Below are 27285 nucleotides of genomic sequence, written 5' to 3' on the forward strand. Positions count from 1 at the left end.
CCTGGTCCAATACTGTCAATTTGAAATCAAAGACTCCAAGGAACAGAGAAATGAAGTGACTTGGTTCGGGTCACATGGGCCGACTGAGACTAGGGTCAGAGGTTAAGCTGAGACTGAGAATTTAAGGGCCAAGTGGTTTCCAAAGTAGAGAAGAAATCAGACATTTTGATTTTCTCAGGCTTTCAGAACCTGTTTTAGAAAAGGATTTGGAAAGTCTGGTAGCCTCTTCCTCTTGGAACCAAGTAAGACTTTCTTGGTAGCAGAGAAGCTGCCGAGCAGCCCACAGAGGGCTCCTCAGCCCGTGTGCTCCTGGGGCTGGGCTCACGGGGCCTTCAGGGATGGGGCAGAGGGGCTGGGGAGGAGGTGCTGGCGGGGGTGGGGCAGGTGGCTGTAACCCTGCATTTCGCAGTCTCAGTCTGTACCAAGGGTAGAAGTGGGCTAATGAAGTGTCTGCTTCTGAAGTGTGTGTGGTAGTAACGGCAAAACCTTGCAGGCTTAGTAGCACTGCCCCTGTTACTCAGGTTGGATAAGCACACACACCACGGCAGTGACAAGTGAGAGGTGGTAAAGGGGTGTCTAGACTTGGGCTGAATCTGCCCAGGACAGAGACTGACTCTCAAGTTCAGAAGGGACCTGGAAAATCACTGAGCCCTGCTTCACCGCAAAGCTTCAGTCTGCGTAATAATATCTCTATTTGTGCCTTTGCTTGAATGTCCCCAGTTACAGGAGATGAAGCAGCAGCTTTGACTGTCATTGCAAAGTGCCTTCTGCGTGTCCCCAACCACTGGCATCTGCTGGGTGCCCCACAGGTAGGGTGCAGTGCATGAGACCTTTTAACTCTCTTCTCTGCCAAAAACTACCTGTTCCTATTTCTTATCACCAAGGACCCAGATTCATTCCTTGGTACTAGGGTAGCTAGTCTCCAAAGGTGGCCCCAGTGAGCCACATCTAGCATTCATGGCCGTGCATAGTTCCCTCCCACACTGAGCGGGGCTGACTTGTAACTCACTTTAACAAGAGAATGGGGCAGAGTGGTGCTGGTGCAGTTTTAGGACTAAGCCTTTGGAAGGCCTGGCAACTTCTACTTCTGTACTTTCTGGGAGACCTGAGCCTCCAAGTCAGAAGTCTGGCTCCCACACAGAGAGGGAGAAGCTCTGAGACCCCATGGAACGAGAGAGGGGTCCAGCTGTGACAGCATCCCAGCTGAGCCCCAACCTCCAGCTCCTGGCCACTAGGGGTCCCAGAGGTTTGGGGGAGCCATCTAGTCATCCCACCAAGTCCAACCCCGAGATGATGGCAGCCCAGCTGCCATCACATGGAGCAAAAGAACCATCCACAGAACCCACAGAATCATGAGAGTTAATAAAATGATTGCTTAAGCCACTATGTTTGGGGTGGTCTCTTACACAACTATCACACGGACAACCACAACACTTCCCATGAACACTCTGGCACAGATGAGCTGACTGGTTTGCGTGGCATCACCTGGCAGAGATGCAGCACTCAGGTGATGAAACCTCCTGGAGGCAGTGTCCTAACCCAAGGGCGTGCCCTAGGAGTATGCTGTCAGGCACCAGGAAGAGCCAGCATGAGGCAGTCCTGAGCATGGGGCCTTCCGGTGCCTGCAGTCTCATCTCACAGGCTCTGCCGGGTGTTTTAAGGATGTCAGTTTTTTCTCAATCATTGTGGCTGTGATCCATCCATCCTAACTTGTAGACAAAGGGGATGCAGATGCCCTCCCAGGTGGCGTAAGAAGGAAGGAAACACAACGAAGAGTACCTTACCATTTTTGAGACTCAGGTTCTCACGGATCTCCTCATGGTCACAGGGGTGAGTGAAGTCAAAGATGCTGTGTCCTGTGAGCTCCACCTGTTTCAAAAACAAGGTTGGGCTTCATTAGCCCTGACACTGAAGAAGTCTCCAAGAGGAAGCTGGGCCCCTTCCAGATTTGGAGATGGGGAGGAGACTGTCATATTCCAGTCTGCAGGTCTGCAGACATACAGGTGTAATAGAGTTCATGACTGACATCATTCACATGGGTGGGCCTGTTCACCTGGTTGGCAGAGCCGTCCACCAGAACAGCCATCAGCAATGCCAACCCCAATGCCAGGGGCTGAAAGTGTGTTCCTGAGATTTGCACCTTCAGATCAGAGAGGAGCAGGGGGGGCACATGCAGAGAGAGAGGTCAGGAGGGATGTGATCAGAACCTTCCACTCATTTCTACCCCCAAATGGAAACATTTTTCTTTTCTGAAAGAGCCAAAGGAGGGTGTCACCTGTGTGAGTCCCATGAACTTGCTGATGTTTTCTGACAGAAAGATCATGTCGCCATCTTGGGTCACCACGGCGATGAAACCCTCCAAGGCTTTCAGATACAAGTTGTCCATCTGCTGGTCAGCCTCAGCTTCAGACTCATTTTCAGAGCAAACTGAAAAGAGAGGGGGTTTGGGCAGCTTGCATGAATGTGATGGGACCGGTATGGATGGATGCCTGCCAGGGATGGCTCAGAGGCATGACGTGAACTTTCCTGGAAAAGCACACGGCCCGTAATGTAAGTGTCTCCCACACACTCGAGCAGCAGGCGTCTGATGAGCACCAGGGCACAGAGGACACCCTGCTGGGGGCTTTGTGGGCACATGGCTGTGGTGGTGCCAGGGGCGAGGGTGGCGGCAGCAGTCACAGACATAGCAGCAGTCATAGCAGTAGTGGGGACAGTGATTTTTGCTAATGTGCACTGAGCAATGACAACATATCAAGTACTGCACTGAGCATGCTGTGTAATCTTCAAAACACCTGCAGCATGGGTACTATTCTTTGCCTCATCTGACAGATGAGGCTTACAGAGGTTAGGTAATTTATCCATGGTTATAAAGGCTGCAGCTAGTGGACTCGGGCAGCTGAATCCAGAAGCCACACTCCTAACCATTTATAGGCTTTGGAGTCAAGTAAACACAGATTCCGTTCCCCCCATTAGGCTATGACTCTGAGGAAGTAACAACCTCTCTGAACATCAGTTTCCCACCAGCTAACTGGAGATAATAATTTCTATCTCTTTGAGTTGTCAGGATTAAGTTAGCATGTAAAATGCTTAAGACGTACCAATCATTGTGAATTCTTTCCCCCTTCTGCTCCCTCCACGACACTGTCACTGCCGTCAAATCGCTCCTAACCTAGCTGGGGGATGTGTAGCACACAGAGATGCAAATCTAGGTAAAAGTTCCCGGGTGACAGACCTGGGCGCCCAAAAAGAATGTAGACAGTTAAGTGCTGAAGGGTTCCCAGGAAGAGGGGGTCACTTTGGTGTGGTCAGAGACAAGTGCTCAAAGAAGGGCTCTGGAAGAGACTCTTGAAACAGGGATTTCACTCTGTTAAATGAAGGAAGGGCTTTCCGGAGCCCAGTGGGTTGGGCAGATACCAGAAAACATAGAGGTGGTAGAGCCTGGAGCAAGCTCCCTCTGGGGACTCTAGTTGAAGAGGAGGGTCCGTTTCCCACTCTCATCGATTGGCCTCATGAGGTGGTCCAGGTCCCAGAAAAGGAGCATCTCAGACCTTTGCTTTGGGGAGATTCATCCAGCAATGCATGCAAGACAGTCTGGAGAGAGTGAGGACCAGAGATGTGAAGCCACCTGAAGAGGCTACTGTGTTAGTGGCCGGCTGCAGAGGTGGTTGCTAGGGGCAACCTGGGAAAGCACCCGCCCCTCCAATCAACCACTTTGAGTAGCCCTGGCATATCGAGGACACCTCTGCTATCTGCAAAATTTAGACCCAGCTCTTGTCCCAGACAAACAAAGCTCTCAGGCCCCAGGCCCTTGTTTCTTAAGATCAGACCACAGATTTTATTTCAGCCCTGTCTCTCCTACTGCATTATTTAACTCCAAACATACATTTACTTATAAAAATTTGTATTCATCCAGTACAAACATTAAGCCAAGTATGCCTCCCTATTTTACAGAACAAGGGGATTAGAGAGTAATTTGTCACTTATAAAAGTTATATTCACTTAACTAAAAGGAGTCTTTCAAATCGAGACTGTTCTAGGGAATGTAAAACGCAGTTGGATTTATGGGCCACTTGGCAAGGGGCACATGGATGCCATGAAACGAGGTTCAAGGGCCTTTCTGCAAGGGCACTGGATTTGTTTAGTTCTCTTTTCTCTTTTCCCTTGAGCCCCTAAATTTAAGCTCTGGGTCATATGCTGTTATTCCTCAGGAAGAACAAATCCAAATTAGGAGATGTTCCTACCAAGGGGCTTCTGTGGCATCACTGGGGACTAGTCACCTTCAGGACACATGACTGGCAAAAAATGCCAGAGTCACAAACGCTGCCCAGGGACAGGCCAGCCTTTAGAGCCAAGAGTTGGGCTGTACAGTGTAGTGTCTTTGTGACTTCCCTCTATTTTGCTAAAATGGTAGAACAAAATGAGGGAAATTCTTTCCCCTTCACACCCTGATTCAGGCAGCGAGCCTATGGGAGGGGAGGCTACCTGGGAATGACCCACACTTGATCCCTGCTAACTGATTGGTTAGCTGAACTGATGATAACGAACCAGAGTTCCCCATGCTCCCGGTTAACGCCTATATTTAAACAGGGGCTTCAGGAGACTTCAAACTGGAACATGCACCAGAGCCACTGAGGAGACTTGCTAAAACAAGGATTTCTGGGCCCAGTGCAAAATAAAAATGTGGGACCTCTTGTTGAAAAATTAAACCATGCCCAGGGCCCTTCTAAGTGCGGAAATCCCCATGGGACTCCATGGGTCACACACTCGTGAAGCCGGTCCTGGATGGGCCCCGGCCCACAGTTTGATTCAGTAGCTCTCAGGTTGGGAGGGAGCTGAGAAGCTGCTTTTCTAACAAGTTCCCAAGTGATGCGGATGCCGGTGGCTCTAGGACCCCTTGCAGAGAATCATGGCCTGAACTCAAGTCCTACAAGTGACCCTAATACCAGGAAAATCAACCTATTTTGGCAGGTAGTGAACTATTTGGGGGGTGGGTGAGGAGCTGTAATCAACGCTGTTAAAAAATCACACCAGATAGGTGAGCACCTCCTCCAGACAGTAAGGGCCCGCCCTGTGATTTCTGGCCTACTGAGGAGATTTTTTTTTCTCTTCAGTTTCTTTGATCTCAGTGGCAACACTGACTTCAAAATCTGGAGACAACCCTATTTGGGTTAACTAGGTCCAGAGGAAATAGTTCTGCTTAAAATTTCCTGTTTTTAACAGTTCCAACACGGCCAAACTGGTCTCCATCCATGCCCAGTACCCTCGCTTCCAGGAGGTGGCGAAATTGGCCACAGCAGCTGGCCTCTGGGAGGGAGGGAGAGGGGCGCTTGGGGCCCACGAATGGAAACAGAACGTCTTGGAACTGAAGTCACAATGTCTGGGGGACCAGGAAGTCAGCAGCCGCCCCTGGGGACCCTGGGACAGCAGGACCTCCTTCCTCTGTGGAACTGTTTGCTCCCACAGCACCTACTCATCCTTCTGGGGTTTCAGAAGGAACCTGGCAGCTCACTGTCAGATTGGAGCCGAGGGTTACAACTGCAGGGCCCAAGGCGGCCCTCCACCCGAGGGGCCAGGGCTCAGGCACATCACCCCAGCTGAAAACGGCACTGCTTTTTCAGTCCTGCTGTTCCATGGGAACATCATGTCTTCTGACTGTACCATGAATCTCCAACTCAGTGCGAGGCACGTAGAAAACTCACTCACTACGTAGTTACACTCCTGCTATGTGTCTGCTGGGAACGGGGCTATCTGCCAACAAGTGTCACTTACTAGGTGCTCAGGCCTGTCCTAGGGAGACACAGGTGTAAAAGCAATCCTTTCCCTCCAGGAATCTACGGACTGGTGGGGAAGATGCAGTTAAATCACAGTCAGGCTGCATAACAATCCAGGAGTCCAGGGTGCCGAATACAGAGGAGCCCGTAGTAGGTGCTGAGTAAGCCCCCAGTGGGGTCTCTAAATTGCCTGGGGTTCCAGGTCTCACCGACCTGCTCCCCAGGACCCTTCAGGGTCTGACCCCAAAGAAGAGGGGCGGGGCACGCAGGTCAGAGGCACGCTGCTGAGATGAAGCGTGCTGGGCCGGGGAGCACAACAAGAGTCTTTAATGCTAAAAATAGCCCCGGTAAACAGGCTTTGATGACTCCCCACAGCCAGGATATGCGCGGGCTGAGGTTTCGGAGCACTTTTTCCGGAGCACCGCTCATTTCCTTCAGGCAGCACCGCCCGTGAGGGGCGGGACCCCGCGGGCAGCAGGAGCTGGGCGTCTGGGGTGAGCAGGCAGGGTGGCGGGGCAGAAGCTCCTGACCAGGCCTGAGACCAGACCAGCACAGGTGCTGCTGGTCTGAGTGCACTTTTTTTCCACTGGGGTTATCATTCCTGTTTCCTACTCTGAGAAGTCCCAAGACTGCTTTGACTGCTCTTTCAGCCACTCTGAGTGATCTTCCTGGGGCAGCTGGGCTTGGGCAGGCCTTCACCACGTAGTCACCACTGAAGGGGCTTTCCTTTCACACCGATTCTTCCCCTCCAGCCCTCCCAGGCCCGTAGACCCATTGACTGCTCCACCCTACCCCCGGTCCTGGTTGTGCCAACTGCAAAGAGGCCCCAGTCAAGCCACGAGGAAACTAATTTTGAATCACTTACTGGATCCATAGCCACACCTTTCAACTCCACCATGACCAGGGAGTAGGCTTAGGCTGCCCTGACATTCTGGCAGAAGGCACTGTTTTATCTGACCCTGCTGGCCTCCCAAAGGGCTTTGAAAGTCCACCATTAGAAATTCATTCCTTTGTTCTGTACATAATTTATTATCCTATCTTACATCTCAGTATTACTCTTCATAAGATGCAGCACAGGGCTGGGGTCAGCACATACCTCCAGACTGACCAGACCGTTTTAGGTTAAAGGGAATGATCTGAACAAGGCCAGTATCTCTAGAAGAGATTGTACGTTAGCTGCTCTCAGCCACTAACATCCCAGCAGGAATCAGCCTATCAGCTCTTCTCCAAATAGGACAGAAAAAGGCCTTGGTTTGGAGGGTAGGTGGGGCACAGTAAAAAAGCAGGAGTGAAAACCTGGGATTAGAATTCTGAAAGTGGGGCATCAGAAGGCACCGGAATAAATCACACCTGCCTCTGGTCCCACTTTTCCTGCATGAAAAGGTCACGGTAAAACACTTTAAAACCACCTGTCTTCTTTTATGTCTTTCCCGTAGTGGTCTAGGGATCAGGAAGTCACACTGTCTTATTAACACTGCTGTCTTCGCTATGCAAATGTATCAAATCAATAATAAACCTGACATTTCTTTTTAGAAACCTCACTTCACACTGACCTCTAGCTCTTGTGTAAAATGAATCTGATTTCTCCTTGTGCGGCTGTGGGGAAGCCAAAACTCAATTCTACAGTGAAAAGCCAATTTTGCATATTAACTGCGGGTTAACGCCCTCCAAATGCAGGAGTGACTCTCATCTGGTTACAGTTTGTGGGGCTCATCTTGAAAGAGGATTTAAGACAATCAAGCGGTATTTCCAATGATGTTCCCATCAGAGTGTGTTCTGTTCTCGGCCCAGCGTGGAAGCTAATATCATAAAGCTATTGTTGCAGTTTGCTTCCTGTGATACAAATCTCAATCGGCCGCCCAGACTCCCAGCCTGAATTTCTCAGCGTTGAGGTTTCCTCTCCAACATTCCCACACAGAACAGCCTACTGTGAAAATCAAAGGGAAACGTGTTACTAAGTAAAGAAGAAACTTTTCTAAAGCAAAACCTGGTCTTTTTTAGCCTTTTGAACTCTGAGGTATGCAACCAGCTATTTCCTATCATAAAGTGAGCCAATGTCGGCACTCACCTTTGTTAGAAACGCTTCAATAATGAATCTGTGGTTTGTTTGGACTTGGGAAAGCTAGGCAACTCTGCATTTTGCTAGAAATTGCTAGAAGGTGGGTAAGAGGACAGTAAGGGTCGACTGTGGGTTTTCTTTGACATCATTTCTCCAGAAGCTTATAATTATTATAAATCGATTTGCTTGTTCATAGTAAGTTTTATTTCTAAGCTATAACTTATTGAGAGCATAATGTGTGTCAGGCAAGAGGATCAGGGCTTTTATATCCATTATCTCAGTCTTTGAACAGCAATACAAATACTGGTATCCCTTTTTGTGCAGATGAGAAAGTAAAGCTCAAAGGTAGTAAAGAGGTTTTCACAAGGCTGCAGGGAAGGCAGGCAGCCGGACAGAGGATTCTGGGCCGGTCCATCTGCCCACAAACCCTGTACTTCTTTTTGTTGCACTGCATGTTTTAAAGAAGCAAACGTGATTTAAAAAGAACAAGATCCTGTCTCACATAGAATTCCTGAAAACAATTTCAACAACGGGTCTAAAGAATGTGTGGCAGGAGCCTGGAAGAGAGGGCACTGAATGCCTCCCCTCTCCGCCTCCCCCGGGCGACGCGGGTTTTACGAGAACTGCTCCTTCAAGGACGCCAGGACCAGATAGCCAAATGCGGACACTTTTCATCCTTTCAGTCATTTCTTTCCTCTGGTCGGTCCAGGGCCAAGCCCAGCCAGAGGGCAGGCACTTGGTGTCCACGACTTGCAACAGCCCCTGTGAGGGGATGTGTGGTGTCTCACTGTGGCCACTCTGCTCCTATCTCCCTGGGCGTGCCTGGCACATGAGGGTTCACACCAGCACACACGCAGGCAGATGTGCTCAGAGCCTCTGATATGTGCCCTAAGCCAACTCTGAAGCACTGGGGAGGACAGTTATGTGCAGAAGAGCACAGAAACCAACGCCGCGCACCAACAGCAAGGGGAGAAGCAATCACTGAGCGTGTGAGGCTCTCCCACAAACGCCGCTATTGAAGGCTGGCCCCCATTCCTCTGTTTAACTTTGGTTCCTCTGGCAAGGGAGAACCCTTCTCTTCCCTCCACTCCAGCCCTCATTGACAACTTCACCTGACCAGGGTTACAGAATGCTCCTGCCCTCCATGTCCCTCCTTCCCATGGGTCAGGATTCAAAAGAACTTGAACTCTAGGTGCAATTCCTTATGTATTAAATGTGTGATGCTGAGCAACCTTAAATTTTCTGTGCCTCACCTCCCATCATCTATGAAGAGAAAAGTCCTACAGGTGCAAATTCAAAGAGGTGTCCCAGCATTAACGTATTACTCCTTTTGGGGCTCTCTGTTGGTGGAGGGATAGCGGTAGTGGTGGTAGAAGGAAACAATGATGAATCCAAAGGAATTAATGTTTAAGTAGAATTTCAAGGGAAGCTGAGGTGTTTCTGAGTGTGGGGAACGGGTCTCTGTCTAGTCATCAAGTCCTCCAGTGCCTACTCTGTGCACATGTAAAGATGATTCCAACACTACTAAGACACTGCCCACACTTGTCCTAGAAGACAGTCTCTTTAAATGAAAGAGGCACACACATGCCCTGTGATGGCATCTCCAAGCCTTTCTTATACTTCAGCCCATGGTTCCCTCTTTCCGTAGCATCTATGACCACAAGTCGGCCATTGCCTTGCATTGTTTCTTTCAAAGTATTTATAGAGCACGCCTTTGCCCTTGGTTCTGCCCCTTCTGCCTGCTCTTTTCTGAGACTCTTTAGATTTGTAGTCCAGGGTTAGGCCTCCAACACTGGGACCCACTGGGCTGTCATCCTATTTTCTGAACGTCTTTCCCCCATATCCTTCCTGTGCTCCAGGGCCCAGAATAGCACATGTCGCTCTGGCCTCTCCGCCTCACACTGGATTCCCTCTGCTCTGGGTTTCTTTCCCAGAATAGCCACTTCATAACAGGATGGCAGAATCAACCCGGCTCCGAGGCATGTGGCACACTCAGGAAAACTGAAAACCCACCACAAAAAACCTTCCCCTGCCTGCCCTTCCCCCTCCGCCCACCTCGGACGCTGCCCACCTGCAGCGCCACAGCCAGCAGGGTCGGAGGGGCACTGCCTGTTGCCCAGTTCCCTCGTGGAACCGGCAGACTAGATCTGAAACTGGCAAACTCCCCAGGCCGCCTCTTCCTGGTCAGGACTAACAGGAAATGGTATTTTGAAGAAGGTGAACCCTGAGGGGCAGAAAAAGGGTTTGTGAACTTGAGACTTGCAGAGATAGCAAGGAAGGTGAGAATTAGTCAGTTCTGTGGGGAGATCGTTATCTGCCAAGGGCTCCCCAGTGTGAACGAGTGTGGGGTCTGGGGCTTCACAGACGTTATCTCAGTTAATCCTCAAAGACACCCTGTGCAGCAGGTATTTTAACCTGTTTTTAGGAATGAGGAAATGAAGAGCAGAGACACTGGATAATCTGCCTGGCTGACTGGCTGTAAGAGGGAGAAGTCTCACGAGCACACGGCCCTACTAGAGAAGGTGGCCGGCGGATAAGCACTAAGATGCCCACAAGGATGCACCCTGGACTGGAGTACGGCCTGACAGCCAGGGGCCCAGCCAGTGGGCAGCCAGCAAGAGCGGCCCTCGTTCTCCTCGCCCTCTCCGTCCTCCTTAGCTTCCACGCGCCTCCTTGGCCCTGTCCTTGCTCTTCAGCCTGTGGCTGTATTCCCTGCAGAGGCCACTGCTGGACACATGTTCAACGTGAAGGAACAAAGCACTAATGATGGCGGGCCTGTGGGTGGGAGTTTTGCAGAGCAGGGGTTTTTGGGGAGAATGACCTTCCCAGTGGCTGTCCAACTTGGCACAACAGAGCTCCTGCATGTGAGGACCCTCCAGGAAGTAGCTCGGGGAGCCCGCAGCCTCACCTGAGGACAGGAGCTTGTGTGTGCGCAGGAAGCTGATGGCCAGACGCATGATGGAGGCCTTGTCCAGGTGGGAGCTCACGCTGTGAGGCAGGGGCAGCTCATGGGCCAGCTCGTAGAAGACTTCCGTCTCCTTGCTCCGCCGACACCTGGCAGCATCTCGGGACTTCTCCTTCCTCCTCTCTGAGCTACTCCTACGTGGAGAGAGAGGGGTTAGTCTCTGGAACGTCAAGGCGTCCTATCACACCTCTGGTCAAGACAACCCCAGAGCCCCCTACCCACGACACAGCCAGCCCCTTCCACTGAGCTGACTGGGCCCATGCCAGTCACCTGAGCCACACAGAGTCTGCTTCAAATAGTCAACTCTGCCTTCGTGTGTATTGGGTCTTCTCCCCTTCCTGTACGCCATGGTGTCCCAAGCAGGGCATCACCTGGGTGGAGTGTGCACAAGACTTGCTGAGTAAACTGATCAGCTGGCAATGACCTGGACCTGGTCCTGGTTATCTGGGACTGAGGTGAGTGCCCAGGGCTGGAGAGGGAAGGGCTGGGGAAGGGATGGCTGTGCCAAAGCCTCAGGATAACAAGGTGAAGAGCTCCTTCAAGGTTCTCTTTCTGGATAAAACACTCTCAGAAGCAACAAAGCCCAGTACTGGACCCTAGATCCCATTTTGTATCAGAGAGTGATTTCCACAGTAGAAATCGAAAATGCCCCTAGAGCCCAAGAACAGCACTCAGCCAGACACCTGTCAGTCTGGGGTCCCAAGGGCACACCCACCGAGGGTTAAAAAGGAGTAACATGAGCACACTTCCTCCCTAACCCTGCCGGCACTGGCTGCCGGCCTGCCTCATGCTTAGTTTCCTCCTCTTTGCAGGACAGAGGTCTGGTCCACTTGTTTATATTATTTTAAATTGCTTAGCCTCGATTTTCTCATCTGTAAAATGGTAACATAGTACTTACCCCACAGAGTTAGTATGACAATTGAACATGATAATTTATGTAAAATCTTTAGCGCCAGGCCTATCCCAATGGTAAGCAATCAATGTTAGCTAATATTAATAATAAATCTGTCCATTAAAGGTGATCATGAGAGTAAAAATGTTACAAAAGAGCTCAGTACAATCCTATTTTCACAGAAATGTATTTTACATAACACCTCCTATACATGATCACGGGAAAAAGTCTAGAAATACAACAGCCTAGTAGTAACTATCATTCTTAGAGCTGTCACATATCTAGTGCCCGCTCTCTTCCAGGGACTGTTTTAAGCACCAGCTTCTTTGAGTCTCACAACTGCCCATGGGAGTAGTCGGTATTATCACCTTTAATTTACAGATGAGGAAATGGGTCCACAGAGGCGGAGTACAGCAGCCCCCGCTTATCCACGGGGGATTCATTCCGAGACGCCCAGCAGATGCCTGATACCGTGGAGAGTATGGAACCCTGCATATACTGTGCTTTTTCCTAGACAAATGGGCAGGCAGCGTACACGGCACGCACACGTGGGACAGAGGGGTGACTCATGTCCTGGGTGGGACAGCAGGAGATTTCATCACACTGCTCAGAATGGCATGTGACTTAAACCTCGTGAATTGTTTATTTCTAGAAGCTTCCATTAATATTTTCAGACTGGGATTGACTATGGGTCCCAGAAACCACAGAAGGTGAAACTGTGGATAAGGGGGGACTGCTGTAATTCATCTGCAGCCTCTCTGCAGGTAGATGGGGAAGCGGGGCTTTGCATCAGGCAGGTGGGCCCCACAATCCAGGCTCTTATCCATCAATGACTGTCCTGCCTCTCTGACCTCAGAAATGTTAGCAGTTTCAGGTCAGTGAGGTTACGAGGAATTTTGTTTCCTTAGTGCTTATCTATATTTTCTTATGTTTCTATATATATAAAAAAAACCTATATTGCTTGTTTAACAATCAAGTTTGTTTTTCATTTTTTTTTTAAAAAGTGTCCAATGCAGTTCATGGCTCTCAAGGCCTCACCCAACCAGCTCCAGCTTGCTCTGTCTGTCCTCCTTCCCAAGATTTCCAAAACCAAGGGCTGCTTCTCCTTTTGTTTGGTTTTGCACCCGGTTATGTGGACATAAAATCAGTATTTTGTGATTCTCAGAATGTTGCCAGGCTGCCTCTCAAAATCCTCAAGATTTGGGGCAGAGGCACTATTTTGACTTTACAACATGATTCATTTTTTAAAAAAAGATGAACATCCAGCTCCTTGGATGGATTAAGCATCATACGCTCAGGCTGCAGTAAGAAAGTCCAGCTGCTGTGGATGGTCAAGAAGAACTTTCAGAGAAATTGTGAAATGGGTGAGACTGTTTTTCTTGTCCTATCTCCCTCTTCTGTTTCCTTGACCTAACTCCCATTTCCTCCTCTCCCTGACTTCCAGCTCTCAGAGCTCTCACCCTGGGCCCCACCCATCCCCATGCTCTCAGAACCTGCCCTCAGCATCCTTTTGCTCTTGCACCAGTTTACAGTGGTGGTTTGTGGATTAGTCCCTCTCCTCTACCTTTGAATCCTGACCTCTGATTGTGGCGCAAAAGCAGTTCAAGATTTGCAGGTTTCCTGGCTCGGGAAGGGAGCGTGGGAAGAGGCCAGGATGCTATAACTGTACCCATCAGGCCTGCATGTCATGAGAGCCAGGTAAAGGAGGCCGGGGTCCTTAGGACACTGGAGTCCACTCTCCAGCACTAGCCCTCATGCTCCCCAACAGAAGGATCATCAACACATGACCGGCTGTTCGGGGCATCTAGAGAAGCCATGCTGGAGCACAGGCTGTGACACTGACACCAATGTCTGCAGGCACAGCGCTCCCCTTAACCATCGCCCCTTCCTTTGAGTGGAAGAGCAGACAAGGCAGAGAGGAAGAGCCAGGAAGGGAAAAGGCCATCTGGAGTTGGAACTCTGTCTGGCAATGGCCTTTGAGATTTGGTTCCCCTGGCCACACAAATGTTTCCTGACACCTATCTTTGTGCCTGCTGCAGCACCAAGACCTCATTACATACTATAATTATATATACGACCTCATTATAATCCTAACACCACAATATGGCAGGTATTGTGAGCACGATTTACACACACGGAAACTGAGGCCCAGACACCATACGTAACTTCCCCAAGGTGACAAAGCCAGTGTCTGCATAAGCCCTTGCAGAGTGTACACTTTGTGAACAGACAACTAAAAAGTCCTTGGACATGTGGGTGCTCTCTAATTCCATCCTCACAATCTACATGTGAGAGGGGCAAGACAGGCACTGCTGTTGTCTCCATGTTACATATCTGGAAACTGAGGCCTGTTCAGGTGAAGTGACTTGCCTAGGGCAGTCCAGCTAATCAGCGGCACAGCTAGGGCTAGAACCCAGGCTAGCACATACTCTTTCTACTGCTTAATGGTAGGAGATAGTGGCTTTGTGAGAAATAAAGAAACAGCAACATTTTAACATTTAGAAAAAGAAACATGGAGACTCTCTCGCAGTTTCTTGGTTTAAAAGTCACCAGCTCCCTTTTAGCTACTTTGTTTTCACAGTCGCTCTCTGGGACTAGCATGACTTTAACTGGATTATCTAGTTAACCTTGACACAGCCCAGAGAGATCTGTCTAGCGCTGACTCTCAGAAGAGACAAACACGTGTGACACCGCCATCACTGAATTAGCAACACGGGAGAATGAGAATAATTAACGCTAAGTGTGAAGCTAAGACCGGCCTCGGCCCAACTAATGCACACAGTCAACCTCCTCACAGCAGTTACCACATCTTGGGCCCCTCAAGTAAACAGATCAGGGGACTGGAAGTTTGGAGGATTGCGGTTTTAATATATTGACCACAAGACTTTCTAGCTATCTGATGCTGAACAACGAAATGCATTCTCTGTGCCCTGATAGCCCCACCTGTGAAATGGGAGCACTCCCATGTCTTCTTCGTCAGGGTTAAATGAGATGAGTGTAGAAGGGCTGGAACTCCTAGGAAGGTCTCTCCACAAATGAAACCCTCACGACAGACAGTCATGATCCCACTATTGGGCTAAAATGAGCATTAGTAACAGTCAAGCTTTGGCCCTACAGTCATTTTTCATTGCCAAGTCACCACTGTCCCAGGACTGCAGGTGCATTTGCTGGTCAGGCTGATCTTACCAGTTCTTTGGGTTGCGAGGCTGACCTTCTTAGGCCAATGGAGCTTCATTTCCTCAACTACTTGCACTTTATTTTCTCTCCCCACTTAGGTCCTAGAATTCACTGGAGTAGACCAAATTTTTTTTTTTGACAATTCTAGACATCCCATGTTAGAATTCTGTGGTTGTTCATAAAAAGGTATTTTATCTAGTTTTCCAGATCACCAGAAAAGACTCAGCAATTTATTTCTTACTCCAACTGTTCTTCCTACAAAGTTCCTGCTCCTGTCTTTCTTGGTGGCCTTTCTCAATCACAGGGTGGCCCCACAGAATCCTTAGCATGAACATGGCCCTGGTTGACTGTCCTCACACAGACCCACAAGTGCTTACTGAGCTCTGATCTGGACCCTGTGGATGAGGTACACATGCGCTGTTTTCAAGAAGCATGCAGTCTAGTTAGGGAGCCAACAATCTGAAATATCCCCATTAACCAGAGAAACACATACAGGCAACAAACACTACAGGTGGTTAATGGGGAACAAACTGATGTCAGCAAACAAGGTCAGGGCAGGCCACCCAGCAAGGCAGGATTCCAGCTGACCCGAGAAAGATAAGTACAAGACCCTCACAGTGTTTGAGCGGGTTCAGAAGGCACCTGTTTTTTCACCTGTTAGCTCATGTGAGTTTCACAAAACCCTGAAAGACAAAAATTCCTATTCCAATTTAACAGATGAAGAAGGGATATTGAGAGAGATGAAGTAACTCAAAGAGACAATGTCTCAAACCTAGTTCTTTCCACTGGCAGCAAGGAAACTGCTATTCATTGTCTACCTTCAACACGGACCAGGCTGTTAGATACTACAGGAGGAAGAGAAGGGTGAAGATTTGAAAAAGATACAGTGACATAAGGTTCTAGGGGGTGAGAGTGAGGAGAGATGCTGCCCTTAGGTGAGCACCCACTCTCCTTGGAAAAAGACCTGGAAACTTAGGAGTAGGATTAAGGATCAACATCTGAGCTCAAAAGGAGTGTGAGTAGGAAGACAGGGAATCAGTGCTCCGAGCCTTAGCAGGATGCAGCTCCATCATGTGAGGCTGGGGGTGTGGTGGGTGTCATCAGATGTGACTCCACACTGCTCCATAAAGGCTGCAGGTCCAACCCGCATGGACGGATCTCTCCATGCCGCAGGTGGAGAACAAGCAGTTTTGGTCATTCTGGGGGTACATTTTCACATACACAAATTTATACTTACTCTCCCCAAGTTGGAAACTCAAATTCCCTACTCAGTATTGGAACCATTATCACCTCTTGGTCAAGATGATGCTCGTTTCTGACTTTCAGGTTAACACAGCCTGGCAGGGGCCCCTATGATGTCACCCACTGCACAATGGGTTTGGTTGCTTAATTAGCCTCAGTCTCCTGAACTTCAGCACGATTAGGATTCCCATGCCTAATATCTGTGGGCCATGAGGGCATCAAAACAGTACGCCTGTTCCCTATAAGGTTAGATGGATTGGAAGCAGAATGGATTTCAGCAGTTAGGGAGAAAGACTGAAGCTAATTAAGCCAGTGTGGATCAGTCTATTGGTTTGGAGTGAAATTCTAAGCTGGTGCCAATTTGCAGGAGGCTATAAGTTGAGGAAATGAAGGTCAAATGCAATTTGTAAGGGGGAGCTCTCATGACCCTTCATCACTGAGGCTGTGCCACTGCCGCATGAAGGCTGCCCGAAGGGAGGAACATGCCAGCTCCAGGTCCCAGAGATCAGGACAAGGGGCTGGCCCCACACCTAGGGGATGACTGCTTCATGGATTAAATTAGAGCAGAACCAAAACTGGTGCTTCTTAATCTTGGCTGCTCCCTGCAATCACCAGAGGAGTCTTAAAGAAAATGATACCTGGATCCTACCCCCAGAAAGTCCGATTTAACAGGCCTGGGGTGCAGCCTGGGCATCAGGGATCTTAAAGCTTCCCAAGTGATTCTCCTGTGCAGCCAGGGCTGGGCACCACTGCTGCAAAGTAGTCAGCTTTAAAATTAAAAAGGCTGGTTTTTGGTTTTTTTGGTTCTCTTTTTGTTTTTTTCCGGTGGAAGGAAAAGGAAACTGGTATTTATTGAGCACTGGGGCTAGGCGCATTTTGGAAACAATCTCATCTGATCCTTATTTAAATTATGCAGTCTTATTGGTCCAGCTTTTGCAGAGCACCGGATCTCAACTTCAGCCTACAGCAGAACAGCTGGAGGGCTTATTACAGGTTTCCGAGCCTGTGATCACCTGTCTTTAGAGGACTGAAACCCAGATGTACTTCTTAGACCTAACCACATCTCTCCCTCTACCATGCACTGTGTCTGCATTATGTCCAGCAAATTTGGAGTCACCGTCATAAACCAGTAACTTATTTCGGAGCTTGTGTGGCCATCACTGTCCCTCATCCTATGGCTGACAGAAACAGGGAGGTGAAAATCAGGAGACAGATTTGAATCGAGGCCACAGAAAAGGCAGCTTTCCTCAAAACAGGCACCTCGGGAAAAGGTACAAACTTTATTCTGGTGAAATGGCTCTGGCCCTATGTATTTTGAGAAGTCTTTTAGAATGACCCTCAGCCACACAAGAAAAGCAACCATAACGCTACATAGAATAAACTTTGTTTTAATCCCCAAACAGTATTATCCCACTTACCCACCCTCTTTAGTCACCAGACTTGGCTGAGGATGGGTCTCGGTTGTTTGAAAGAATAAAATGTGCCCTCAAAGATAAGGCCCTGCCACAACTGAAGGTGCTCAAAAGAATGGTCTTTGGGTCTGAAGGCAATTTCTAATGAGTGGAAAAAATGTTTTAAAAGAAGGTGGTTTTGGTGGCCAATCTGCTGGGTATATCCTTATGTTCGCCCAAAGGCAGCAGTGGTGCACAGGGCGATCTCTTATATAGATTCTATTATATGGAGGAGGAAGAGGTAACCATGTTCATCAGCCAGAATAGAAGAACCTAAACCAGCAAATTCAGGAGGGACTGGGCAGATCACACAGACCTCCACAGGGAAAGGCCTCAATACACTTCAACTGCATACCTCTGAGAGAGGCCTGTCTCTGCCCTGAAACAGAGCACAGCCCAACTGGGAGATAAGACTAATACTCCAAAAGCCCTAAAAGAAAGGATACAGAGAAAAGAGGAGGGCTGGAGTGGCTAAAGCAGGAACAGATATTTTCACTCACCCCTTCCCTGAAGGAGAAATCCTGGAAAGTGTCTCATTTCTCAACCTCCCAACCTCCTCTCCTCTGGGGCTGAGCCCTCAGCTCCCTGACCCACTCTATGCCCCTGGAGAGAGGGCCTGGACTGCATTCAGAGCTGACAGTAATGTCTGGGGCCCACCCAACCTGGCCCGCTAATGGTCAGATCTGCTCCGGGCCCACTGGAGATGCTTATCTGGCGGCCTTCTAGGCCCCAGGCAGCCTTGGGGGAGAGAGCAGCAGACCCAATTACCAAGCAGCCCCATAGGCTGAGCCCATCTGGGGCTCCAGATAACCCAGCTCCTTACGTAATCTGAGGACATGTGCAGTCCCCAGCCCGGCTGGGAGAAGTGTGCATGTACAGGAGTAACAGTATGAACGGGCCCTGTGCTCAGCTGCACCACGCCCGGCCTTAGCGGGCTTCTCTATTCAACAGGTTAGGCAGTAATGCCGCTGCACGTTTGCATCACTCACGACAGTTTATAAAGCAGGTGTAAAGTACCAGTAGGATACAAACAGCAGGTGCCATTACTCCCATTTCAGAATGAGGAAAACAGAGGCTCAGAAGGCAATGGGAACCTGTGGAGCTGGAACAAAACCCCTGAGCTGATATTTTTTCAAGGACATATGAAGAGAGAGTCCACTGCCAATCAGCCTTAGACACGTCACACAGTTCATTATGCCTTATGCATTACCATCTCATTACCTAGTTTGTCATAAGAGATCATTTCCTTTTAAAGAATGCTTTGTGGAAGGAAGGGTGATGCATCTCTTTAGGCAACTCTGAAAATACAGAAAGTTATAAATAAAAAATTTGAGATCTCCTTGGATTTATGGCTTGTTACTCAACATTTTATCACATTTTAGAGAATTCGTTAAAAACATTCATAACAGCTGGCTATAGCATATTGTGTGAGTGGATCACAATGCACTTGATTATGGTTCAGACATGGTTTCTGATTCCCAGCTGTTATAGATAATACTATGATAACCACCTTTGTAACAGATGTTGCTTTTTAATTTACTTTTTCTAATGCAAGATGACACACACCAGCTTGCCACCAGCTCCGCACAGCTTCCTCACAGAGATCCCCTGTGAAAGCTGAGGAGACAAGTTTGGTATCAGCATCCTCAGGACCATGGCTACCTTCACCGAATGCAGGGCCCCAGGGCAGGTGCTGCAGAGGGAGGTATGGCAGGGGATGGGGTGGGGGGGAGGCAGGATGTGCACTGTCTCAGCGACTTTCCCTGCCCAGGGACTGACTCTCTCAGGTTTCCCCCTTCCTTCATGCCATGTCCAGGTTAAAACATCTGAAGACAGATGACCAAGCTACTGAAATTGGAGAATGCAGTTCTGTGAAGATGGCCACTCTTGTCAGTCAGCAGGACCTCACGTTCCAATATAAAAATAAAGCATTCTTTCCACCTACCTGGATCCTACCATATCCAGTGCCCTGACAGAGGAGACCCCCCCCCATGAAAAGCAAGCATTGACAGGGAGCATTTCCCTGACCCCCCACTTCTCTCTGGCCTCTGATGCCCACTACTGCCTGACTCCTCCACAGTGCAGACTCCAGTGAGGGACCAGTTAACCTCAGCTAACTGAGAGGCTGCAGCTGCTGCTGCTACAACTGCTGAGAAAGAACCTCATGCAGTACTCCTCGTCTGACACAGAACGCTCACCACACTGCCTCTGATGTAATCCTGAAACAATGTGGTGAGGCAGGTATGGTATCATCCTCACTTTACACGTGAGGAAACAGACTCCAAGGATGTTAGTGACACACTCGGTGTCACCCCGTGATGCAGCCAGCACTCAAACCTACCACGTGACCTTAAATCCCACACTCTTGATGGCAACGGGGCAACCTTCCCCAAAATGCCTATAAGCAGATCCCTCTTGCAGGTTTAAAAGGTTTAGCTGAGCTGGGTGGGTGAAGCTCTCTAAGAATACAAGAGCTTGATGAGCTCTTGACCTGGGAGGCAGTAGAGGGGACATCCTGGTCACTCTCTTGCCCTAGGTCCAGCCCCCAGCTGACAAATCAGGCCCATCAGGACACATTTTCTCTGCTTGGAGATGTCTGTCTGAAAAAGGAAAGATGTTCCTGCTCTGCTGTCAGCGTCTGCAGACACCACAGGTGACACGCTTCATTCTCACTAGACTCTTTTCCTTGGTGCCACTTCCCTGGGCTTGAGGGTGTTCCCCCACACCCAAGCGGTTACCAGATCTGATTTAGGGCTTTTCCTTGGGGCTTCTATCCGGCAGCAGCCTACTTCCTCTGGATCCCACAAACTTCCAACAGCACAACCTGTGGTTTGGCTCAAGCCTTTCTGCCTGTGCAGCCATCCTGTTTCCAGCACACTGCCCTCAGCTAAGGAAACTGACAAAGGAACTGCACAGCAGAAGGAAAGAGAAAAAATGCCCTGACCTAGACGTAAACGGATTCCCCAGCTCGAGGCAAGCACATTCTCTGGAGCGAGTGGGGAGCAGCTTGCGGTCCCTGTGCCAGCTAACACCTGGCACCTGCTTGTCCCCTCCCCACATTTTTTCCTGGAGGACACGCTCAGCGTCACCGGAGCCTACTCACACTCATCTCCCAGGACCTCCCACAGTCCACCTTCTCCAGGAAGGCCTCACCTATGCTGACTTCTCTGCACCCCAATTCAGAGATTTCCACACTGCATGATCCAGCCCTGTGTTCTCCTCCGTTTACTTCACCTCTGTAGCTTTTGTCTCCCTAACAAGACCACCCATTCTGGAGGGAAAGGACCCCCCCATTTACTCTTTTGGCATCCTCTAAAGAATAAATAGCACCAAGTCGTGCAAATTGGAGACAGTAGATAAAAACCACTTAAATGATTTCTGGTCTGTCATTCTTCAGTCATCCACTGTTCTAGATCTTTCACAAAAATTCAAATCTAGTTCTTCATTAGAAAAAAAGGTTTCCATCTGGGAGAGCACAGTGTAGAGACACTCAAAGATGTGTGTATGTGTGTGTGTTTTCCCAACTCTTTGAATCAAATCTGGGGTATGAACTAGTGCTGACAGTTACCAGCACTTCTCAAACTTGACTGCACACGAATCACTGCAGTATCTTGTGATGCGCTTTCTGACTCTGTAGGTCTAGGCTAGGGCCTGAGATTCTGCATTTCTAACAACCTCCCAGATGGTGCTAATTCTACTGACCTGTGCTCATGATTTGAACAGAAAGAGACCAAGGGACACATGAGATCTCGAGACCAAGGACATGATGGAGACACCCAGGTCTGGCAGGGTCAGTGCTACCCAGATGATGTCCTTATCCACAATCCACCCCAAGTCTAACAAGCCAGGTCTCCATCTCTGCCAGGAAGCATCTCACTCCCTCTTTATATTTCTTTATGGATTTTGCTAAGGCCAGCTTCATCTCATCCCTTCTTACTTCTTAAAACTCCATCCCTTGGGGCCAGTTCAAGCCTTACTTTCCCCAGATGCTTCAAGCTTCCCTGCCCACCCCGGCTCCCTTCTCCGAGGCGCTTCCTGCCCACATTACTCACTGGCCCTCATTAAACGCCTCCCTGTCTTGCTGGCTTTACTATGCAAAGCTCCTGCTGCTATAACTGGACTGGAAGTACTTTGGTGCCTCGGTGGGTAGAGCCCAGACATATGTTTGACTTCTATGCATCCTTCACGGGACCTTGGGCAGACATAAAGAGTAAATATTTGCTACTTGACTGTAAGGACAATTCAAGTGTGCCCTTTATTCTTCTCCTCTCCCTCTTGGGGAGGAAAGAAAAAGAGATCCCAGCTGTCTTGTACTCCATCTCTGACCCTGTGCCTTGCTCCTCTCCTAGGAGCTGCAGCTGGGCCAGCCTAGACTGTATTTCGTTCTTTGCAGCTCCTCTTCCCTTCAGGGAAGAGTTAAAGCACTGGGAAGTCTGCTTCCCACTTGGAAATCTCCATTTCCTCATGCAGCGTGAACAAGAGAACATCTATGGACAGAGGCTGAGCGAGCCAACTGCACAGGGAGTGAACTCACTCTGAATGGGGCTGTTCTAACGCCAGCCAAGTCAAGTCATTAAGATGCCATCCCTGAGGTGCAGCCCCCAGCGTCACCTCGAGATAGTCCCTCGAGCCTTGCTGGCAGAAAGGATGAATGGTGAGCCCAGAGCCCGGGGAAAGCAAGCTCTTTCATGCGCTGGAGCAGACTGGACCTCTGCGCTGGCACCAGCGTCGGGGCTGGGGGGCTCCAGAGACAAGCGTCTCCCACTCCCCCTCTTCACCACACTGAATTAAAATCAACCCTGATTTATGCCAAATTGCTGAAACAATTGTTCCACAAAAGGCAACCAAGGGTTGGGGTGGGGTGCGGGGTGGTTATGACATTAGAGAAAATATGTGCAATGCCAAAAATAATCACTGTGTCATGAGAAAACAGAACGAGGCCGCCTCAGGGGCCAGCACTGGGTATATGCAGGAAGGAGGGGGCAGAAATTCCCCTGGCAGTGTCGTCAGACATTCTGGGTAAAAAAATTTAAAAAGCCATAACCGGAATACACGGTTGTCAGAGAGAACTCTTCACAAGTACAGAATGCGATTTTAAATGTCAGTTCTCTCCTCTTCATTTCAGACACTTTAATTTCTAAGAAAATAACGTTTGTTTAGTTTTTTTTTAATCAGGACTGATGCCTGATCACATCAATAGTGAAATACCCTAGGATCTGCCTTCCTAATCCCAATTTGATGCCAGAACTTCTGGTGCCTGGTATTTAAAGTATTTCAAAACAGCAAGAGAAGGGCAGGGGGCAGAGGGAGCACAGGATTTCTCATTCCTCCCCCCATCCCCTAGCCCATCCTAACCTCCCTCTCAACAAAACAGAGAAAGCAAGCAAAGACAAAGGAAAAATGAAAGGAAAGAGAAAGGAACCCAGAGAAAACCTCAGAGACCCTTTCTCTCCTTCAGAACCGTGAACTCCAGCCTCTCTACAAGGTTACATGTCCATGTGGGATCTGATTCGTGGCCACAATACAGGCCCCCTGCTTCATTCCACTTCTGCCCCGTTCTATCACGATGCGAAGTGAGATGTTCACGCCCGTTTAGAAAGCTACACTCCATTTCTTTGCAGAGAAGTCATCAAAAGTCACAGAAAATGCCCCAAAGTCTTCCCCACGTTAGTATCATGCTCTCAAATGGTAACATTGAGCAATTTGGGAAACAGGGTTGTGTTTTTTCCCCCAGCAATAGCTTTTTCTCTCCTCTCACTCAACAAATATTTATGAATCCCTCTTCATGCGCAGGGGCTGCGAGCAACAGAGTGAAACGTGGGACGGCCACCTCTGACCTCAGGGAACTGGCAGAGAAGTGAAGCGTCAAGTCTTGAAGAACTGGCCCGGGGGCCAGGCAGTGCCATGGGAGTTTGGAAAAGTCTGCAAGGCGGGATGGCCCAGGCAGAGCTCGGAGCTGGAGGTGGGATATGAAGGAAGGGCAGGTACAGGGAGGCAGTCAGGAGGGATGATGATCCCGCCAGGGAATGAGCAAGGGTCCCGGTGGTCAGGAGAGGGGCTGGAGGGCAGGATGCAAGGCAGGCGAAGTCAGAGAGGGGAGAATGCCTTCATTCAACATGCACAGCTGAGTGGCCACAAGGTGCCAAGCACAGAGGAAGGACAATGAAAGGACTCGTTAAAAAAAAAAGCCAAAGGTTAGGCGATGGCCTGCCTCACTGACGAGTCAGTGGCTGATGTATCAGGCGGTGGGCTGTGCAGAACCCAGCCTGCATCCCTCTTCTGCTGGCTGTGCTTTTGCCACACTGGACAGCAAATAAGAGAACCCCTCTCCCTTGGGAGCCAAGCCAGGGGAAACGAGTCCTTTTCTAAAGAGCTCTAAATACGGCAGCAACCCTTGGGCCACCACAAGCTGGAGCCTCAGCTCAGCCCACAGAGACCTCATTGAGGCATTCCTGCTCAACAGCAACTCAAACACTACCCATGGGACAAAAAACAGACTGGGCCAAGGATGCACGCCTCCTCTGGCTCCAGTGGTGCTATTTATTTTCAGACTTAGCCCCCATCTTCTTGCCCCTCGCCTCCTTGACCACCGATCAAGAAGAATGCACTTCCAATCAGACCTCAGAGAGAGGACCAGCACACCAGTCTGCCCCGCTTTCCCCCAAAGCATTTCAGCATGTCGCTCCCCTATTTAAAAACAGGAGGGGCTCCCTACAGCCCTCTTGATGAAGTCTAAGCTGTAGATGCCCCTCAAGGCCCACCAGTCCTGGCCTTGCTTTCCAACCTTGCTTGCTACAAGCCTGCAGCACCCTCCCTGCTCACCACCAGATCACCACCACCCATCACTGTACCCCGTCTGCCACCCAGTTATTTTTTTTCCATCTGAAATATGAGCCTTCTTTCCTACATTCCAAACCCTGTACTTTCAGAACCAACACAAGCCCACCATCTCCACAGAGAGTCTTCTGATCACTCCACCCAGCTCACAATGATCTCCTGCCCACTCCTGCCCCAAATACCCAGAGAATTAACTGCAAGGTATCACCACCTTAGTATTCCTTATGTTAAGGGTCTTCTCTAGGGGCAGAGGCAAAATGTCAGACTGCTTATGCACCACAGAGTCTGGGACTGCATCTCACCCCAGTGGGAACAGTCCTGCCTAACTCCTTCAGATACAGAACAGCGAGCAGGGCTGAAGGCTAAACCAGCCAGGACCCCCAGCAGTAGGATTAGGGCTGCAGAGCTACAATGCTGTGCGGCCTCCTGGGCGAAAGTGGGTTAATAAAGAGGAGTCACTAGGTCACCTAACATCTGATGGCTCCTCACTGTCCCCAGGAAACAGATCCCCATACCCTAAGGATGTTTTTATGTGAAGTTGCTGGCTGTGCCTGCTGTCCACATCACAGGGGGTGTTCAGTGAGCCAGGTGCCAGTCAGCTTTCACTGACACTGGTGAACAGGCCTGGACAGGGGCGGCCCCCTCCCTCCCCGCCTTCCCTCCTCCCACTCCCCTCCAGATGAGACCAGGGAGGTTTCTACCGGATCCCACCCCCTTGACACAACAGAACAATGTTGCCCAACACCACCCATTGCCCAAAGCCCTCATGTCACATATGCAGATGCTCTTCTTGGAGCCAGGTTTCTGGCAGGGAGGATCCCAGGGCTTGGCCAGGGTTCCACCCCTTTGGTGATGTAACATGGAGGTGAGAAAATGGGCCAAGTCAAAAAAAGAAAAAAAAAAAGGTAGGAAACACAATAACCCTAAGGAAAAAATAAACAAATTAAAAACCCAATGACAAACCTAAAAGTGGGGTGTGAGAAGGACCACACTTTGGAATAAACACTCTCCATCAGCCAGACTTCAACACGGAGAAGTCTAGTCCCCAGACCTCAACCCCACTCCCCAGCGTGCACACACACCAGGCCGGGAGGGGTTAACGGCCTCCAGCTGCTCCCCTTATCTGCCTAACCTGCTAATGGCCAATCTCTGGTGCTGAGATTCTATCAGTGATTTCTGCAGATCACTTTTATTAGAGATAATGTCATTTTTACTTCATTATCCAGCCTGGCAGTCAAAGAGAACACAAGTCGCTATTATTTCTGTGAAACACCAGTTCTGTTCGTTAATGTTGACAGGTGACAGGGAACTGAAACTCCTGCCACACTTTTCAGGAGACTTGGGTCAAAAGACTGGGCAGTTAACCCTCTGTGTCCTGGGCTGAGCACAGCACCCCCAGCACCCTCCAGAGACTCTAAAGCAAAGGTTGGTTTCTGTGTTGGGGATGCTGGCTCCCGCCCTGACTGCCCGAGAGGGGACGTGGGCCGCACGGCTGCACAGCACCCAGGCAGCCAGGTGAGTGCGGGAGCCGCTGTTAATTCTACTTTGTGGGAAGCACTAATTAGCACGTGAGTCAGCAGCAGAGAAAGACTTTAAGTCCAGGGAAAAAACAGCCCCAAAGTCCCTGAAGCCTCCAGGGCCACACTGGGTTCGATTACACGATGGAGAAGATCAGCCCGCGTGTGGGGAGACCTGAGTGGGGGGTGGCTGTGTGACCTTGGTGGCTCTCGTGACTTGTCTTTCAGTTGTGCCTGTGACACTCCAAAGCTTGCTACCAGTGTGCAGAGGGAAAAGGTTCATTTCTCCAGAGTCAACTAAGAAACGCTCTTTTCTGAGTTACTGCTTAGCTGTTTCTCCTAGTTACTTTTTAAAATGCCAGAGGTAGCTCTGGTTTCACTGGAGTGACTTTGGATCACCTTTGAGAATGGGACATATCCATCTGTCCTAAACCCACTGCAGTTAACCACACCCCACAACTCTGTGGCTTGTAGAAGAAAATTCTGAAGCAACCAGGGTTCTGAAAAGCCACCATCACTGAGCTCAAAGAACAAGTACTCCTTTGCATTTTAGTATTTTGGCAAGAAGTGTGGCTCTTTGGAATTTAAATCTCATCTGGTGTTTGTCTGGGGAGATTCCATTTTCATTAATTCAACATTTACTGACTGTCCCCTTAGTGCCGGGCACTGGGGGATAAACAAAGGAAGACGAGTTCCTGCCCTCAACAAGCTGACAGTCCAGTGAGGGAGATGGACAGGCAGAGCAGGGTATGGGGCCTGCCTGGGCTTGGGGGCCCAGGCACTTCTGTGACCCAGAGCAAGCCACTTAGGTGCCTCTAGATCTCAGTGTCCTGTACAATGGTTCCTCTCAAAGTCCCTGCCTCCTGGGCTCTTGGGAGGAATAACTGCTACATACATGTAACATGCTCAGAATCACCACGCCTGACATACACTGTACACACCTGGGGCTGACGCTGGTGCTGCAGAAGTCAGTAACCAGAGCTTGGGGAGCTCAGACGGTGCCCCGACCACAGCAGGGAGAAAGGCAGCCTTATGGAGACTTTCTCAGGGAGATTTTAAGGTCAAACAGAAGTTAGGACAAAGAGGAAGTGAAGGGGTCCCGAGAAGATGGAGCAGAATCAGGCATGGCGAAGCCTGGGAACGAGGGGCTCAGGGTTAGGAGCATGAGCCTTACCAATTGGGGCTGACCCCAGAACAATGGGTGGGATCGTTCCTCCCCAGGTGTCCCAAGGTGCCCTCAGCCATAAGCAGAAGCCTGGTTAGCTAAACCATGGGGCAACCCTTTTGTGGCATTTCTCCTATTTTTGCATTCCTTGTGCTTTGACAATGAGATGATTGTGTGGATATTACAAGAGGTGATTATCTCCATGGGCA

General features: G+C 49.6%; 1 protein-coding gene across 1 annotated transcript in view; it reads right to left on the reverse strand.

The window, feature by feature from the left end:
- The window catches only part of EPAS1 (endothelial PAS domain protein 1), an 83861-nt gene that overhangs the window by 26133 nt on the left and 30443 nt on the right, over positions 1 to 27285 (reverse strand). The window contains exons 2-4 of the mRNA XM_031672613.2: positions 10739 to 10929; positions 2276 to 2427; positions 1785 to 1869 (exon numbers count right to left, since the gene is read on the reverse strand). Of these exons, the coding sequence (XP_031528473.1) occupies positions 1785 to 1869; positions 2276 to 2427; positions 10739 to 10929 (428 nt within the window). The remainder of the gene's footprint in view (positions 1 to 1784; positions 1870 to 2275; positions 2428 to 10738; positions 10930 to 27285) is intronic.

Source organism: Vicugna pacos, chromosome 15 (assembly GCF_048564905.1).
Source record: "Vicugna pacos chromosome 15, VicPac4, whole genome shotgun sequence".
Taxonomy (NCBI): Eukaryota; Metazoa; Chordata; class Mammalia; order Artiodactyla; family Camelidae; genus Vicugna; species Vicugna pacos.